We start from the raw sequence: 16,672 nt of genomic DNA, 5'->3' as shown, positions 1-16,672 counted from the left end.
CTGCAAATTTACTGAATTCATTTATTAGTCCTAACAGTTTTTCTCTGTGTGGAGTCTTTCAGTTCAGTTCCGTTCAGTCGCTCAGTTGTGTCCGACTCTTTGTGACCCCATGAATCGCAGCACGCCAGGCCTCCCTGTCCATCACCAAATCCCGGAGTTCACTGGATGGATTCACGTCCATCCAGTCAGTGATGCCATCCAGCCATCTCATCCTCGGTCGTCCCCTTCTCCTCCTGCCCCCAATCCCTTCCAGCATCAGAGTCTTTTCCAAAGAGTCAACTCTTCCCATGAGGTGGCCGAAGTACTGGAGTTTCAGCTTTAGCATCGTTCCTTCCAAAGAAATCCCAGGGCTGATCTCCATCAGAATGGACCGGTTGGACCTCCTTGCAGTCCAAGGGACTCTCAAGAGTCTTCTCCAACACCACAGTTCGAAAGCATCAATTCTTCAGTGCTCAGCCTTCTTCACAGTCCCACTCTCACATCCATACATGACCACAGGGAAAACCATAGGATTGTCTATATACAAGATCATGTCATCCACAAACAGACAATTTAACTTCTTCCTTTCCGACCTGGATAGCTTTCGTTTCTTTTGCTTGCCTAATTGCTGTGGCTGGGACTTCTAGTACTACGCTGAAGAGGAGTGATGACAGTGGGCATTCTCTGTCTTGTTCCTGATCTTGGATTCAAAGATTAATATATTCAAAATGTCAATACTACTCAAAGTGACCTGCAGATTCAGTGTAATCTAATAAAAACCCCAGTGTCATTGTTCACAGAAATAGAAAAAACAATTCTAAAATTCATTTGGAATAACAAAGGACTCCAAATAGTCAAAGCAATCTTGAAATAGTTTGAAAAAGAACAAGTCAGGAGGCACCACACTTCCTGATTTGAAAATACATTCCAAAGCGATAATAATTAGAATCAACATATAGACTAATGGTACAGAGTTTAGAGCCCAGAGATACATCCAGGCAGGTCTGGTCAACTGAGAGGGAGTGGATACAGACAAAGATGCTGGGAGAACAAAACGGGGAAAGCATGGTCTCTTCAAATGATGCTGGGAAAACTGGATGGCCACATGCAGATGAATGAAACTGGACTCTTATACTATACAAAAATAAACTCCAAAATGGATTACACACTTGTAACACAACACCTGAAACTATAACTCCTTGAAAAAAAACATATGGGAAGAGTCTCATGACATTAGTCTCAGCAGTGATTTCATGGCTATGCCACCAAAATCACAAAAGGAGAAAGAGGCAAGCGGGACTACATCAAACTAAAAAGCTTCTGAACAGCAAAGGAAACGCCAGAGTGAAAAGATAACCTGCAGAATGGGAGAAAATATTTGTAAGCTATATATCTGACAAGGGGTTAACGTTCAAAAACACGGAAGGAGCTCCTACAACCCCAAAGCAAAAGAAGCTAATAACCAGAATTTTAAAATGGGCTAAAGATTTGAATAGACATTTTTTCAAAGAAGACATAACAAACGGTCGACAGGTATATGAGAAGATGCTCAAGGTCCACTAATCATCAAGGAAATGCAAGTCAAAACCATCTCAGACCTGTTAGGAAGGCCGTAATAAACACACCCATATGTATAACTACAAAAGGTGAAAACTGTTGAGAAATTAGATCTCTTGTAAAGTGCTGATGCAAATGCAAAATGGTACAGCTTCAATGGAAAACAGTAGGAAGGTTCCACAAAAAAAAAAAAAAAAAAAAAAAGAACTTCTACAGAATATTATCCAGCAGTCCCACCCTGGGTATTTCTTTAAAAGTGCTGAAATCAAGATCTGGAAGAGACGTTAGCACTTCTGTGTTCACGGCAACACTACTCACAGCGTCCAACGTGGAAACACTCTAAATATACACTGACAAACAAACAGATTTTATGATGTGATCTATACACATAATGGAATACTCTTCAGCCTTTAAAAAGAAGGAGATTCATAATATGGGGCAACATGTTTGAATCTGGACGACATAATGCCAAGTGTCATAAGCAGTTATAGAAGAACAAATACTATGTGTTTCCATGTGGCTCAGTGGTGAAGAATCTGCCTGCCAATGCAGGAAAAGCAGGAGAAGCAGGTTCAGTCCCTGGGTCGGAAAGATCCCCAGGAGGAGGAAATGGTAACCTGCTCCAGGATTCCTGCCTGAAAAATCCCAAGGGCAGAGGAACCTGGTGGGCTACAGTTCACGGGGTCGCAGAGTTGGACACGCTGTGCACACACACTGCAGCTGCCATTTATGTGAGGGATCTAAACTAGTCAAACTCATAGAAACAAAGACTGGAATGGGAGTTGCCAGACGCTGGGGGAAGGAGGAAGTGGGGATTGCTAATCACCGGGTATAACATTTCAGTGATGCTAAATGAATAAATTCTAGAGGTCTGCTGTACAACGTTATGCCTACAGATAACGATACTGTATTGTGCACTTAAAAATCTGAGAAGAGAGTAGGTCTCAAGTGTTCTTACCATGAGAAACATTTTAAAACATTAAGAAGAGCTCATGAGGCAAATACGAGCTGTAAACAGGAGGGCAAGGAGACTCACATAGTTTTTGGTCGCCAATAATACTCCTCAATCCCTTGGAAAATCATCTTGGCAGAAACGATTTGTTCTAACACAATTGAAGAGCCCACTGAAAATTATTCTTCTTCATCCCCTGAAGAGGGATCTCTGATTGGCACATGCTATTTATGGCAAAAACAGAATCAATTCCACAAAGATCTTTTTGGCTTCCGCCACGGAGCAGGCGTTGGGTATGGACGAGAATAGAAAAAGAGCTGCTCCTGTTCGACTCGTAAGGCAGTGAAGCAGGAGGTTTAGGAGCAGGGACTTGGGCAGTCAGATCCGAATTCTGATACTGACTGCTCCCACTAGCTGTGTGGCCATGAGCAAGCTGTCTGACCGCTCTGTTCTCTGGAAGTTGGGGATGATAATCTTCAGGGTGTTGCCCCAGTTAAGAGACAGAAGAATGTATGAAGTGCTTTGGACAATGCCTTCCACTGAGCTGTTATCAACACTAAAGAATCCACTACGGTGATGTCAAAAGGATGGAGCTGTAAGGATGGAGTGCAGAGCCTCCCCCAGAAGGAGCTCCTGGTGCATCTGGTGGGGGGTGGGGACAGGAGGTGGTTCCAGAAGAAGGGACTTGAGCTGGGCCGGCAGGGAAGGTTTCAGGGCCAGAGAGAGAGACTTCAAGGTTTCAAGCTTGGGTGACTTGAGAGAAGGTTAATTCAACAAGGTCAGAGTGTGGAAGCAAATGCCCATAGGCCTCGTTTTAGGGCAGGGCAGCTCTTAGAGAGCTGAATGTCCCCCAGCCTGAAGGGGTAAAGCACAGGCTCAATCTGAGTGAGCCACATGTCCAGTGAAGGTGGCCTCCATGAGCCCAAAGACCCTGAGACTGAGGATTTTGTATCTTCTTCTTCCTTCGGTTTGTTCCAAATGAGACTCTTTGCACCAAAGATGACCTGTGGGTTTGTGTTCGGCTCAGCGGCATGGAAGGAAGGAGAGGAGGGGAAGCCATGGCAGGGAGTGCCAAAGCCGTGGCTGCAGTGGGGGTCCCCATGATGCTGAGGAAGGGTAATCGGGGAGGCCTGGGACTGCTGCCTGGCCACAGGGGGAGCAGAAAGGCTGGGTCTGGGCCACGTGAGGACAGGGACTGAGCAGGAGGGTTTGGGGTGCTGCTGGTACATCCTGTTCGAGGCTCTGAGGCTTAACTTGGGATGTGTCTAGTGGGCAGCCAGAGATGCCAGCCTGGGGATGGTTCTGGCAGTTGGGAGGACCTCTGGACAGGGTAGGCTCTGTACATTTGGGGTCAGCCATCTGCATGGCCCTGGGGGAAGAGCCTAAACTTGTCCAGCATAGAGGAAGGCAGCAGTGATGATTCTGGCTTCTAGAAACATCCGAGAACTAGCTCATCCTGCTTTGGAAGGATGTGGGTCAGGCCTGGGTATGCGTGTATGTGTAATCAGGTGGAGGAGGCGGCAACTGACTCTAAGATTTCAGGGGTCTCCCTATGTGGCCTCAAGCAGATAGGCTGGAATGTAGGACAGTGGTTTTCTCTTTACCAAACAGTGAAAGCCATCGATAATTTATTTATTTACCCTTCAAGTTTACCACGGGCCTGGGTGATAACACCCTGAAGAGTTTAATGCAACCAACAAGTGGGCGTCAGGAGGGCTCCTCATTTCTGGTCTGTGCAGACCTCTTGGCACCTTCTGGATCTCACACCAGAAGGTTCGCACTACCTCAGGCGGTGTCGGAGGTGTCTTGGCAGCCAGGGCCAGGGCTCAGCTGCAGCCTCACTTCCTGTCTGGGGGAAAGGTGACAGCAACACGAGGAGGTGCCCAGATCACGCAGAGGGAGCGTGTTCGGGCAATCCAGGCCATCACCCCAAAGCAGTGCTGCTCCCTGCCTTGAGGCAGGTTGTCGGGGTGCAGGGAAACTCAGGCAAGGACAGGGGGACCCCAAGAGGCCATCTGGGTCAGCCCCCAGTCCCCAAGAGGGCTAACTTCAAGGCATTCCAAAGGGAGGCGCAAAGCACAGCCACGGCCTGTCTTGGTGCTTCGGTCTGAGCTAAGCGCACCTGGAGAGCGAAGCAGAGCTGGAAGAGGCCATTGACTGAATCTGAGAAACAAGTCTGAATTCAAGTACATCTGTCAAGAAGCATCTCTGGCTCCGTGGAGTGGCCGAAGCTTAAAGGGGTCACAAAGCACCCAGGAGAGGCCCGCGTGCTCTGCTTTCATGTGGGTCCACGCAGGCTGGAATGGATGCGCTGTTTTCCTATAAACGGATACTTCAGCAATGTTTACAGATACCCTCTCCCTTCTTTCAGAAACACGAAAGTATCTCGTGACAAGTCCCCGTTCCCTGGGGCCTTTCACAGAAATACTTCTCCAAGAACTTGTCCCCATTCACGCCCTCACCTCCTCTGACTCCCCAGTGTGTGCTCACTCCGCGGACACCGTGGTGCCCCTCCCTGTTGCCAAACCCAGGCCACTTCTCTGCCCTGGTCCCACTGATTCCCCAGAGGTTGCCCCTCCCCACTCCTTGGGATCAGCTGCTGGGGGTGGGTGGGGCCAGCATCTGGGAGCTGTGGGCTGACCGGTCCCCACTGCGTCAAGCCTGTGCTGATCGCCGCTGCCAGCTTGTTTCCCGCCTGTTGGCCTCGTCCACCTCCTCCACTCCATCTCAGCCACCCCTGGGTGGGTCCCCAGCAGCAAGCCCAGGTCAACACCGCGTCCCCAGGGCTGACCTCTTCCGGATCATCAGACAACTGTACTCGAGCAGCGCAGACAGAGAGCTGCCTTGGAGACGGACCATGGGCACCCAAATCCCTGGTTTTCACCCCCAATCTATTTATTTCTCTTCAGGAAATGGTGCCAGCAGGCTGATAACTGAGGACCCCACGCGGCTTCCTCCCTCCTCGGTATCGCATGTCAGCAAGTCCTCTTGGTTCTAACTCAAAGATATAACTGGAATGCCAATGGCCTTCGTCCTGTTCCCTTCTCACTCCTGTGTTCTGAGCCACAAGCCCCTCACTGGCCACATCAACAGCTTCTGTGTTTGTCCCTCCCATTCTAGCCCAGAGAGCCACCAAGGATGGCCCTCCACAGTGGATTACGGTAGCTGGTAGGACACAGTCCCCCACCGACTTCTTGCTTCTTACAAGTTTCCTGATCACCCTCATTTCCCTCTTTTTCAGAGGCCATGTAGAAGCAACTATTTTTAAAAACAAATAATTCAGCAGTAAGCCCGTCCAGTCCAGAGATCTATTCACTCAGAGCACAGTATTTTCTGTAGACTTGCATTCTGCGGACTGTGTTCTACAGCATGAACAGACGACAGTCCGAGTTCATCATACTTCCCTTCGGGGAACTATTTCCTTTCACGTAAACTCAATAAGCAAAAACCTGGCTAGAGTAAACAGAAGCACCGGGGGAGTTCCGTTTCTCTTAACCGAGTGATTGATCACTTTACGTGGTTCGGGCCTTGCCGCGTTCCTGGCACACGGGAGCAGGAGAGGCGCGTCGTTAGGGCCGGGCAGCGGCTTACCTCCCTGAGGCAGGTGTAGATGGGGCAGACCAGCACGCGGAAGGGCTCGCCCGTGCTGCTGCGCATGGCGCCGAAGACCTCACACAGGAAGGTGATGAAGCCCAGCCAACGCTCCACGTCCTGCTGCTGCAGCTCCTCCCGCACCGTGAAGTCCTTCTGCAGAGGCACAAATAGACCCTGTCAGCCGCGTGGGGCTAGGAGGGGGCCCGGGGACCACCCCACTCCGCCACAGCACCTTCTGGCTAAGGCGAGGCCCCGAGCAACTGGTAAACCCCGTGACTGCCGCAAGGAGTCGGATGGGGGACCCGTGGCTGAAGCGTGAAGGCCGAAGACTGGCTGGTGGGCAGAAAGACCACCTTGACCTTTGGCCATGGCACCTCTTCTTCAGATTGAGGAGCCCTCGCAGCCTTCCCTTGGGTCTCCCAGGAGGCACTAGTGGTAAAGAACCTGCCTGCCAGTGTGCGAGAAGAGACTCGGGCTCCATCCCTGGGTCCAGAAGATTCCCATGGAGAAGGGCGTGGCAACCCACTCCAGTATTCTTGCCTGGAGAATCCCGGGGACAGAGGAGCCTGGGACACTACAGTCCATAGGGTCGCACAGAGTAGGGCACCACTGAAGCAACTGCATGGCCTTGCCTCACTGACCCAGATAAGGAGGTGGAAGGAATGAGATAAAGGGGAGACAACACCTTTCCCAGTCATCACCTCCTCCCCATGGCTGAACTATCTGCTTTGCTAATCTCCACATCATGCCCTTGCAGCAGGCAGGGTGACCATACATCCAGCAGTGGGCATCTTGGCCACAGCACTGGGCTAAAGACACAGTTATGGCCCCTGCCAGCCAGGGTCCTAGGGCACAGAAGAAAAACTAGCAGCATTCATTCATTCATCCTCCTTAAAAATATCAGTGCATCACTGCATGCCAGGCACTGTTCTAGAGGGTAGAATAAGACATGTTCATTCATAACTATGACATAAGACAGACGATACTAAAAGCCAGTGTGTGTGTGTGTGTGTGTGTGTGTGTGTGTGGTAGATCTAGGTAAAAAGTCTTTGGAGGAACTCTGAGCTAGGAGTTACTCCTTTCAAATGAAAATCAGCACCGTGGAAGAGTTAGGCTTCTGACCTGGGAATTGGGGATATTTCAGGTGGAGCGATGGCAACAGGCAAGGCGTGGGGAGGGTAACACGGGCGTTTGGGAAACAGGAAGGTATCTGCCAGTCTGCCCCCGGTGTCAGTGGGCTTCCCTGGCGGCTCAGTGGTAAAGAACCCGCCTGCCAAGGCAGGAGACTCGAGTTTGATCCCTGGGTCGGGAAGATCCCCTGGAGAAGGAAATGGCAACCCACTCCAATATTCTTGCCTGGGAAATCTCACGGAGAGAATAGACTGGTGGGCTATAGTCCGTGAGATCACAAAAGAGTTTGATATGACTTAGCAGCTAAACAACAATAACAATCACCCCAGCATAGGTGAGGTGGAGAGGAAAATGGTGGCAGGGCGGGGAAAAAGAAAGTTGGGGCTATAGTGTGGATAACTGAAGCCAGCCAAGGAGTCGCGTTCCAAGTGCTGGTTGATAGGGAAGGTTCTGGGGAGTCACTGAAATGCCATCATCATACCTGTGCTCTTTAGAAGGTTAATATGGCATAGGTGTGGAGACCAGAAAAGAGGCCACTGCAAAAGTCCAGACAGAATGAAATAGAAACCTGAACTCTCTGGCAGTTGAAAGATAAGAATCTGTGGTAGGTTAGGTTATGTTTAAGATATATTTCCCCTTTCCCTTTGTCTTTGTGTTAGCCATGTGACTTGCCTTAGTCAGCAGAAAGAGGCAGAAGTGACAGGGTGTCAGTTCTGATCCCAAGCCTTAAGAGGCTTTAAGTATTTACAGTTACTCTCCTATGCTTCTTCCATCATTGTGAGAAGACCATCTGTGGGCTGGCCGATGGTCCCAGGAGGAGGATGAGAGAAACATGGAGGGCCCCACCCAAATCTAACCTTGATCAGGTAACTCCCAGCCAACGTGCATACAAGGCATCTTAATACTTATTACTGTGTGCCACAGAGATTTCTGTGGTTGGGTGCTGAGCAGCAGTAGCTGATTGATACAGGAATGCCACTGAAATTTCTGTGGTGTTTGTTAAGCGGCAGTAGCTGACTGATACAAGATTGGGACAAGAGATTGTGCCAAGGTAGACAGTACTTGCTAAGTGGTGAGCTGTGGATGTGATGGAAAGGGAAGACTCAAAGATAATAAATAACAAGATTCTGGCTCTGGATGATTGTACCGCCAGAAGAAATAGAACCCAGGAGGGAACAGGCTGTAAAGTGTGACACCAGTCTTTCCCACAGTCTAGCACCCTTCCCATGGCTTCTTTTGGCTGGTCACTCTCCTCAGTGCTGAATCTCAGAATCTGCAGTGATGGAAGGTCTTCCTGGATGACTTGGTTAATGCCTGTCCCTTGTGTGTGATGGAAGTGCTATAGAGAAACCTAAAAGGGTATATGGGGCCTCAGGTGGCAAATCAGGGGCTGGATGACAGCACCTTAATTGTACTGTCTCATTTAACTGTCACAACGATCCTGTGAGGCAGGTCCTATTACTGCCCCATTTTACAGATGGTGAAGCCGAGGTCAGAGAAGTTATGCAACTTACCCATGGCCACAAGGCGATGGCAAAGTCAGGATTTGAACCCAGGGTCTACCTGCTCTAGAGACCAAACTTTTTTCCTTCCGTTTAATGATGTTTTTAAGTTGGAATAGTATATCAGAGCCCAAGCTCTTATTTACTTTCGAAGTTTGAAACTTCCATGAAGCCATCAATCACTGTCCCTGGAGGTCCACTCACATCCACAGATCTGATGGGTCTCGTGCCCACCTCTCAGGCCTCCTGCCTTGCCACCCTCTTCCCACTGAAATGTCTACCTGTATACAAATTGGGAAAGGAGTACATCATGGCTTTATATTGTACCCTGCTTATTTAACTTATATGCAGAGTACATCATGCAAAATGCTGGGTTGGATGATGTACAAGCTGGAACCAAGATTGCTGGGAGAAATATCAATAACCTCAGATATGTAGATGACACTACCCTTATGGCAGAAAGCGAAGAGGAACTGAAGAGCCTCTTGATGAAAGTGAAAGAGGAGAGTGAAAAAGCTGGCCTAAAATTCAACATTCAAAAAATTAAGATCATGGCATCCAGTCCCATCACTTCATGGCAAATAGATGTGGAAAGAATGGAAACAGTAAAAGACTTTATTTTCTTGGGCTCCAAAATCAATGCAAATGGTGACTACAGCCATGAAATTAAGACACTTGCTCTTAGAAGAAAAGCTATGACAGACCTAGACAACATATTAAAAAGCAGAGACATTACTTTGCCGACAAAGGTCTGTATAGTCAAAGCTATGGTTTTTTCAATAGTCATCATGTATGGATGTGAGAATTGAACCATATAGAAAGCTGAGTGCTGAAGAATTGATGCTTTTGAACTGTGGTGTTGGAGAAGACTCTTGAGAGTCCCTTAGACTGCAAAGAGATCCAACCAGTCCATCCTAAAGGAGATCAGTCCTGGATATTCATGGAAGGACTGATGCTGAAGCTGAAGGTCCAATACTTTGGCCACCTGATGCGAAGAACTGACTCATTGGAAAAGACCCTGATGCTGGGAAAGATTGAAGGCGGGAGGAGAAGGGGACGATAGAGGATAAGATGGTTGGATGGCATCACCGACTCTATGGACATGAGTTTGAGTAAGCTCGGGGAGTTGGTGATGGACAGGGAGGCCTGGCGTGCTGCAGTCCATGGGGTTGCAAAGAGTCAGACATCACTGAGTGACTAAACTGAACTGATACAACCGTGGTCTGCCAGAAATCCCCAAAGTAGTTGGGATCTCTTTACTAGTACAGAATCTGGAATAGGCGGCTCCCATAGGGGCTTCCTTGTAGTGTTCTGGTTACTTGTGAATGAATGAATGACTTTGCCTGCTGCCCCAGACCCTGCAATGGTACCAGATTCTACAACCTGTTTCCTCTTGTGTTCAATTGTTTTGGTTACCCCAGGGTGCTGTACTGCTGGCCTCAAAGTCATGAGACTTTTGGTGATTCTGTCTTCTTAACTGCTGTTTATCCCACTAGATCTTTATGTGGTCAGAGCAGGGGCGGGCATTTCCATTCCCACTTTAGAATGGGGGGAACTGAGTTATAAAGAGCTGAAAGGACTTGACTAAGGTCACCAGTACATAACTTGAATGAGAACCTAAGCCCGTCCATTGCTCTCTGCTCTGAGCTAATGTTCTCAGCCCTGCTTGCTCACCAAAGGAACTCTGAAGCTACTCATGTTTGAAGCCCACCCCAGAGAGGCTTGTGTCATGGGCCAGGGTGGGGCCAGGACACTGGTACATTTGGAAATGTACCAAGTGATTTCAATGTACAGCCATCGTTGAGAACCACAATGCTAGGCCTTTATCATGTGCCAACGTGGGAGTTAAAACAATGCCCCTGTATCAGTGCCTAAGATACCCTTTCTCCATTTCCCATAAAAATGCCCGTGAAGGCAGATGTAAGTCCCATAACACTAAGAAGGAAGATCACAGCTCGCTGCAGGGTCCTTACTATTAACTAAAATGCTGTCACCAAGAGATCGTATTTTTCCTGAGCAGTCTGGCCCCCTACCCATAAGACCCAGGCAGGGGTGAGATGGGGAGGGAGCTTAAACTTCAGCCCTCCCTGTGTCTGCCCCTGGCCAGGAGACAAAGAGCCTGTAATTACCAACAAGACCCTGCTCCTGTGCACCATGGCAGCTCCTATCAGCAAGGCTCAAACTCTGATCATTGGAGATTTAGGGGCAGAAGGAGATGAGGAGGTTCCCTGAGTCCTCAGAGGCACGCTGTTCTCAGGCAAAGCCCTCTGGGGAAGGAAAAGCCTCAGGACACTGCAAACCCAGGACTGGAGCTTTTATACAACGATTATATCCGATCAAAGAACAACAGCCTGACTCAGTTTCCTCCTGATAATCAGAGGCATGGAGAGAGGATTCTGTTTGGGGCTAGGCAATGGCACCCCACTCCAGTACTCTTGCCTGGAAAATCCCATGGATGGAGGAGCCTGGTAGGCTGCAGTCCATGAGGTCGCTAAGAGTTGGACACAACTGAGTGACTTCACTTTCACTTTTCACTTTCATGAATTAGAGAAGGAAATGGCAACCCACTCCAGTATTCTTGCCTGGAGAATCCCAGGGACAGAGGAGCCTGGTAGGAGGCCATCTATGGGGTCGCACAGAATCGGACACGACTTTGCAGCAGCAGCAAAGCTCATTAGAAGACCGAACACCTGCTAAATATGCGAATTGAATGTGGGATGTGCACGTGAGGCCACCAGTTTCAGGTCTGAGGGGAGACTCCACTATTACTTGAGTACATGCTGAGCAACTCTAAGGATGATCCGCATGGTGAACACCAGAACCAAACCCAGCCTTTCTCATTCAAGGGTAAGGGAGGAGAAAAGAAATACGGCGTCTATGGAAAAAAATCCTGCATTGCAGAACAGGGGAGCCTTATTTTGAAAATCTAAGGGAAATGCAAAACTCTAAAAATGTCAACTACAATAAACCAAAGATAAATGAAATAAAAAACCCAAGTACAAACATGTGGGATTGTATGTCTGTTAAGAACAACAACATGGATTCTGTGACATGTGATTAGATTTAAAAACAAAAAAGCCTTAGACTTAGATGAAGCATGGAACTGGAACTGGGGGTAGGAGAGAACCAAAGGAAGTAGAAAATCCACAGCAAAATGAAATGCGAATTGGAGGCAGGAAAGGATAGGATGGATGCTGCAGAAAAAGTGGTACATGAGACAGACTTGGAAAATGAATAGATAAAAATAAGCAAGGAGGAAAAGGACAGAGAAGAGAGAGTGGACATGAGTTACAGAGCTTTTCAGAAAGGACATCAGAATACATGGAATGAAGACAGAAAAACTTTAAGTTGAAAACAAACAAGAAAACTCCAAAAGAGCTGTCTCTTTAGGCAAAAAGGGTTCACAGTGTTCCAGAACCCTACTATTTATACTTAACAGGAGAATTTCTTTTTTAATTTCAAGGAAAAAGAAAAATTCTAAAAAGAGCTTTGAAGGAAAAAAAAAAAGGAAAACCTGTATCAGGTTTCTTACAAAGGAACAAAAATATTGTTGGCAGTATACTTGTATAATTGATGTTAAAATTCAGAGACACTGAGGCAAGCTCTTCATATGTTTGAGGTGAAAAGAACACACCTAGCTATGAGTGAAAGCAAGACAAAGACATTTTACACAAGCAAATGTTTTTTAAAAATCCCACCCACATACTTATCTTTAGAAAAAAAATTAATGGTGCAGCTGCTATAGAAAATAATATAGTGATTCCTCAAAAAATTAAAAATAGAATTATCAGTATGATCCAACAATTCCACTTCTGGGCATATATTACAAAAGAATTGAAAGTAGAATCTTGAAGAGATATTTGCACACTCATGTTCATAGCAGTGTTATTCATAATAGCCAATAGGTGGAAGCAATTCAAGTGTCCACTGACAGATGGATGAAGGAAATGTAGTATATACATACAACAGAATACTTCTCCATCTTGGAATATTCTGACACATGCCACAACACGGATAAACCTTGAGGTTATTATGCTAAAGTGAAATAAGCTAGTTGCAAAAAGACAAATACTGTATGATTCCACTCTTCTAGGTATCTAGAGTAGTCAGATTTATAGAAACAGAAAATAGAATGTTGGCTGCCACAGGCTAGGAAAATGGGGCAATGAGGAGTTGTTTAATAGCTTAGAATTTTGGTTTTGCAAGATTAAAAAATGTTGGGGATTGATTGCATAACAATATGACTATACTTAACATGACTGAACTGTACACTTAAAAAATGGTTGACATGATAAACTTTATTTATTTTAAAACTATAATTAAGGATAAAAATTGAAAACTCTCTTGAATGTGTGAGAACGTGCTAAATTGCTTCAGTGGTGTCTGACTTTGCAACGCTATGGACTATAGGCCCCAGTTTCCTCTGTCCATGGGATTCTCTAGGCAAGAATACTGGAGTGGGTTGCCATTTCCTTCTCTGGAGGATCTTCCTGATCCAGGGATCGAACCCATGGTTCTTAGGTCTCCTGCTCTGAATGCATGGTCCAGCCAAAAAAAAAGATGTATTCCTCAACTCCGAGAAAATCGTGATAGAGAAGGACCAGGAGTGAAAACTTGAAACCAGATAGAAAGCTAAGTCATAGTAAATAATTCTAATTTTGGTCGTAAGATTGAGTCAAAATCCAGCAATAATCCTCAAGAGAGGACTTCCCTGGTGGTCCAGTGGTTAAGAATCCACCTTGCAGTGCAGGGGACACTGGTTCAATCCCTGGTCTGGGAAGATCCCACAACGGCATGGAGTCGCAGCTACTAAGCCTGAGCTCTAGAGCCTGTGAGCTGCAACAAGAGAAGCCACTGCAATGAGGAGCCCGCTCACTGCAACTAGAGAGGAGCCCCCACTTGCTGCAACTAGAGAAAGCCCGCATACAGCAACAAAGACCCAGCGCAGCTGAAAATAAAACTAAATAAAATTATATATAAAAAATCCTCAAGAGAGAAGATATTTAATAATTAAATGTAATCTGAATAAAAAGTTCATAGTAGAACTCGTAACCTACTAGTCCAAGTTTAAATCACTAAGGACTGATGAATACAGGTGGGAAAAGTACAGAAGATTGTTAAGCACACAAGATTTAATAATTTAGACCATTAAGATCCACACGTCATTACTACTTTCATAAGTCTGATAAATGAGAAACAGACATAAAAGTGTCCTTTTAAAAGTACTAAAACATTGGTAGCCACTAGCAAATATAAAGTAAAATTAAAGCATGAGTACAACCGGGCTTTCCCGATGGCTCAAGCAGCAAAGAATCCACCTGCAACGCAGGAGATGCAGGAGACGTGAGTTTGATCCCTGGATCGGGATGATCCCCTGGAGGAGGAAATGGGAACCCACTCTAGCATTCTTGCCTGGGAAATGGGAAATCCCATGGACAGAGGAGCCTGGTGGGCTACAGTCCGTAGGGCTGCAAAGAGTCGGACATAACTGAGTGACTGAGCATGCATGCATAAGTAAAATCGAAGTAGTTTGCAAGATACCGTTCATTAAGTATAATAAAAATTATTTTTATAGCTAAGAATAACAATCCCTAATAGATAACATTATATACTGTGTAGTGCAGACTCAAAATACATAAAACAAAAGCTGTTAAGACATAAAAAGATGGATGGGGTGGGAGGGAGGTTCAAGGGGAAGGGGACATACATATGCTTATGGCTGATTCATGTTGACATATGGCAGAAGTCAATATAATACTGTAGAGCAATTATCCTCCAATTGAAAGTAAATAAATAAAAAAATATTTTTAAAAAATAAAATAGGAAATTTTATTTTAAAATAAATAAAAATATTTTTTTTAATTAAAAAAAATCATCTTAGAAAATGAAAAGCATCTGAGAAAACTGATACTGATGGCATCTTCTTGAGGAGTAGCTCCTTGAGGGAAATGGCAGGAAAGTCATCAGCTAAACCATTTATAAGAAAGAGGGAGAAAGAATAAAAAACAAAAAACACAAAAAGACAGAAAGATAGTGATGGAAATGAGATCACTAGAATTCTTTCAATGATTAAATGAATAGAAAATGTATCAGGTGACTTAAATAGTGTATGAATCAGACAAAATTGAAACAAGCCTCATTATAAGCTTCGATTCTACTGTGAATGTCAGAATACAGAGATTGCACAAATTATATACTGGGACTAAGAATGAAGAACAATTTAAAAAATAGCCAGTTACTTATTTGAAAGACAGAATAAAGTGTAATCAAATATAAAACAATAGATTACTTAGGAAATAAAGAGCTATAAAAACTTATGAGATGTAGTCAAAGCTATAATAAAAGGTAAAGTTATAGTCTTGACTGTTAATATTTTGGTTATTAAAAAAGGAAGCAAATATTCCTCTAAACAGATGACTGAGTGCTTTAAAAGTGCCTCTAACAAATGAAGCATGCTGTTTGTGCAAAATAAACACTAGTTTTTAAAGACTTACATAAAGTCTAAAAACAGAATTCAAATGCTTCATATTTAAAAAATACTGATTACTTGTTGAAATTATGAATATACTAGGTATAGTACAATATGATATTAAATTTAAAGGTATATATGTGGGTCATGCTATACTTCTATTGGACAGTATTAATTTGTATATTCAATTCAAAAACCTTGGAAAACCACCATTAACTATGGAAATACCTGAAAGTATAAAATATGGCTAAGGCTGGAAATTAACTAGAAAATAAAGGAAGTTATATATAAAACCAAGTAAGCAGAAATAAAAATAAAATTAGAAATATGATGTCCAACATCCCTAATTATCAGAGAAATGCAAATTAAAACTACAATGAGGTATCATCTCTCATTGGTCAGAAATGGTTATCATCAAAAAGTCTACAAATAAATGGTGGAGAGAGAGTGAAGAAAAAGGAACCCTCCTACACTTTTGGAGGGAATGTAAATTGATAAAGCCACTATGGAGAACAGTATAGAGATTCTCTCAAAAACTACAATTAAGGGACTTCCCTTGTGGTCTAGTGGTTAAGAATCTGCTTTGCAATGCATGGGCTCAGGTTCAATCCCTGGTCAGGGAAACAGATCCCACATGCAGCGGAGTAACTAAGCCCTTGTGTTGCAACTACTGAGTCCACACTCCACAACTACTGAGTCAAAATTCCACAACTACTGAGTCTACACTCCACAACTACTGAGTCTGCACTCCACAACTACTGAGTCCACACTCCACAGCTACTGAGTCCGCATCCCACAACTACTGAGTCTGCAATCCACAACTACTGAGTCCACACCCCACAACTACTGAGTCCGCACTCCACAACTACTGAGTCTGCATCCCACAACTACTGAGTCCACACTCAACTACTGAGTCCACACTCCACAACTACTGATCCTGAGTCCACACTCCACAACTACTGAGTCCACATTCCACAACTACTGAGTCTGCATTCCACAACTACTGAGTCTGCATTCCACAACTACTGAGCACATGGGCTGCAACTTCTGAAGCTCTTGCAGCCTGGAATCCGCTTGCTGCAACTATTGAGCCCTCTGTGCACAGCAAAAGGGACGGTGCGCCACAATCAAAGATCCTGCACAATGCAACGAGGGTCCCACGTGGCTCAACTAAGACCCAATGCAGCCAAATGAATAAATGCTTTTTAAGAAACGCTAAACATAGAAATCCTGAAAGATGATGCTGTGACAGTGCTGAACTCAATATGCCAGCAAATTTGGAAAACTCAGCAGTGGCCACAGGACTGGGAAAGGTCAGTTTTCATTCCAATCTCAAAGAAAGGCAATGCCAAAGAATGCTCAAACTACCGCACAATTGCACTCATCTCACACACTAGTAAAGTAATGCTCAAAATTCTCCAAGCCAGGCTTCAGCAATATGTGAACCATGAACTTCCAGATGTTCAAGCTGGTTTTAGAAAAGGCAGA

General features: G+C 45.3%; 1 protein-coding gene across 2 annotated transcripts in view; it reads right to left on the bottom strand.

The window, feature by feature from the left end:
- The window catches only part of CTIF (cap binding complex dependent translation initiation factor), a 290,261-nt gene that overhangs the window by 37,514 nt on the left and 236,075 nt on the right, over positions 1-16,672 (bottom strand). For both annotated transcript variants that reach the window (XM_068993958.1, XM_068993957.1), the window contains exon 10: positions 6,080-6,235. In XM_068993958.1, coding sequence (XP_068850059.1) covers positions 6,080-6,235 — 156 coding nt within the window. The remainder of the gene's footprint in view (positions 1-6,079; positions 6,236-16,672) is intronic.

Source organism: Capricornis sumatraensis, chromosome 21 (genome assembly GCF_032405125.1).
Source record: "Capricornis sumatraensis isolate serow.1 chromosome 21, serow.2, whole genome shotgun sequence".
Lineage (NCBI taxonomy): Eukaryota > Metazoa > Chordata > Mammalia > Artiodactyla > Bovidae > Capricornis > Capricornis sumatraensis.
The sequence above is the reverse complement of the archived record's forward strand: the minus strand, read 5'-3'. Positions and strand labels throughout refer to the sequence as shown.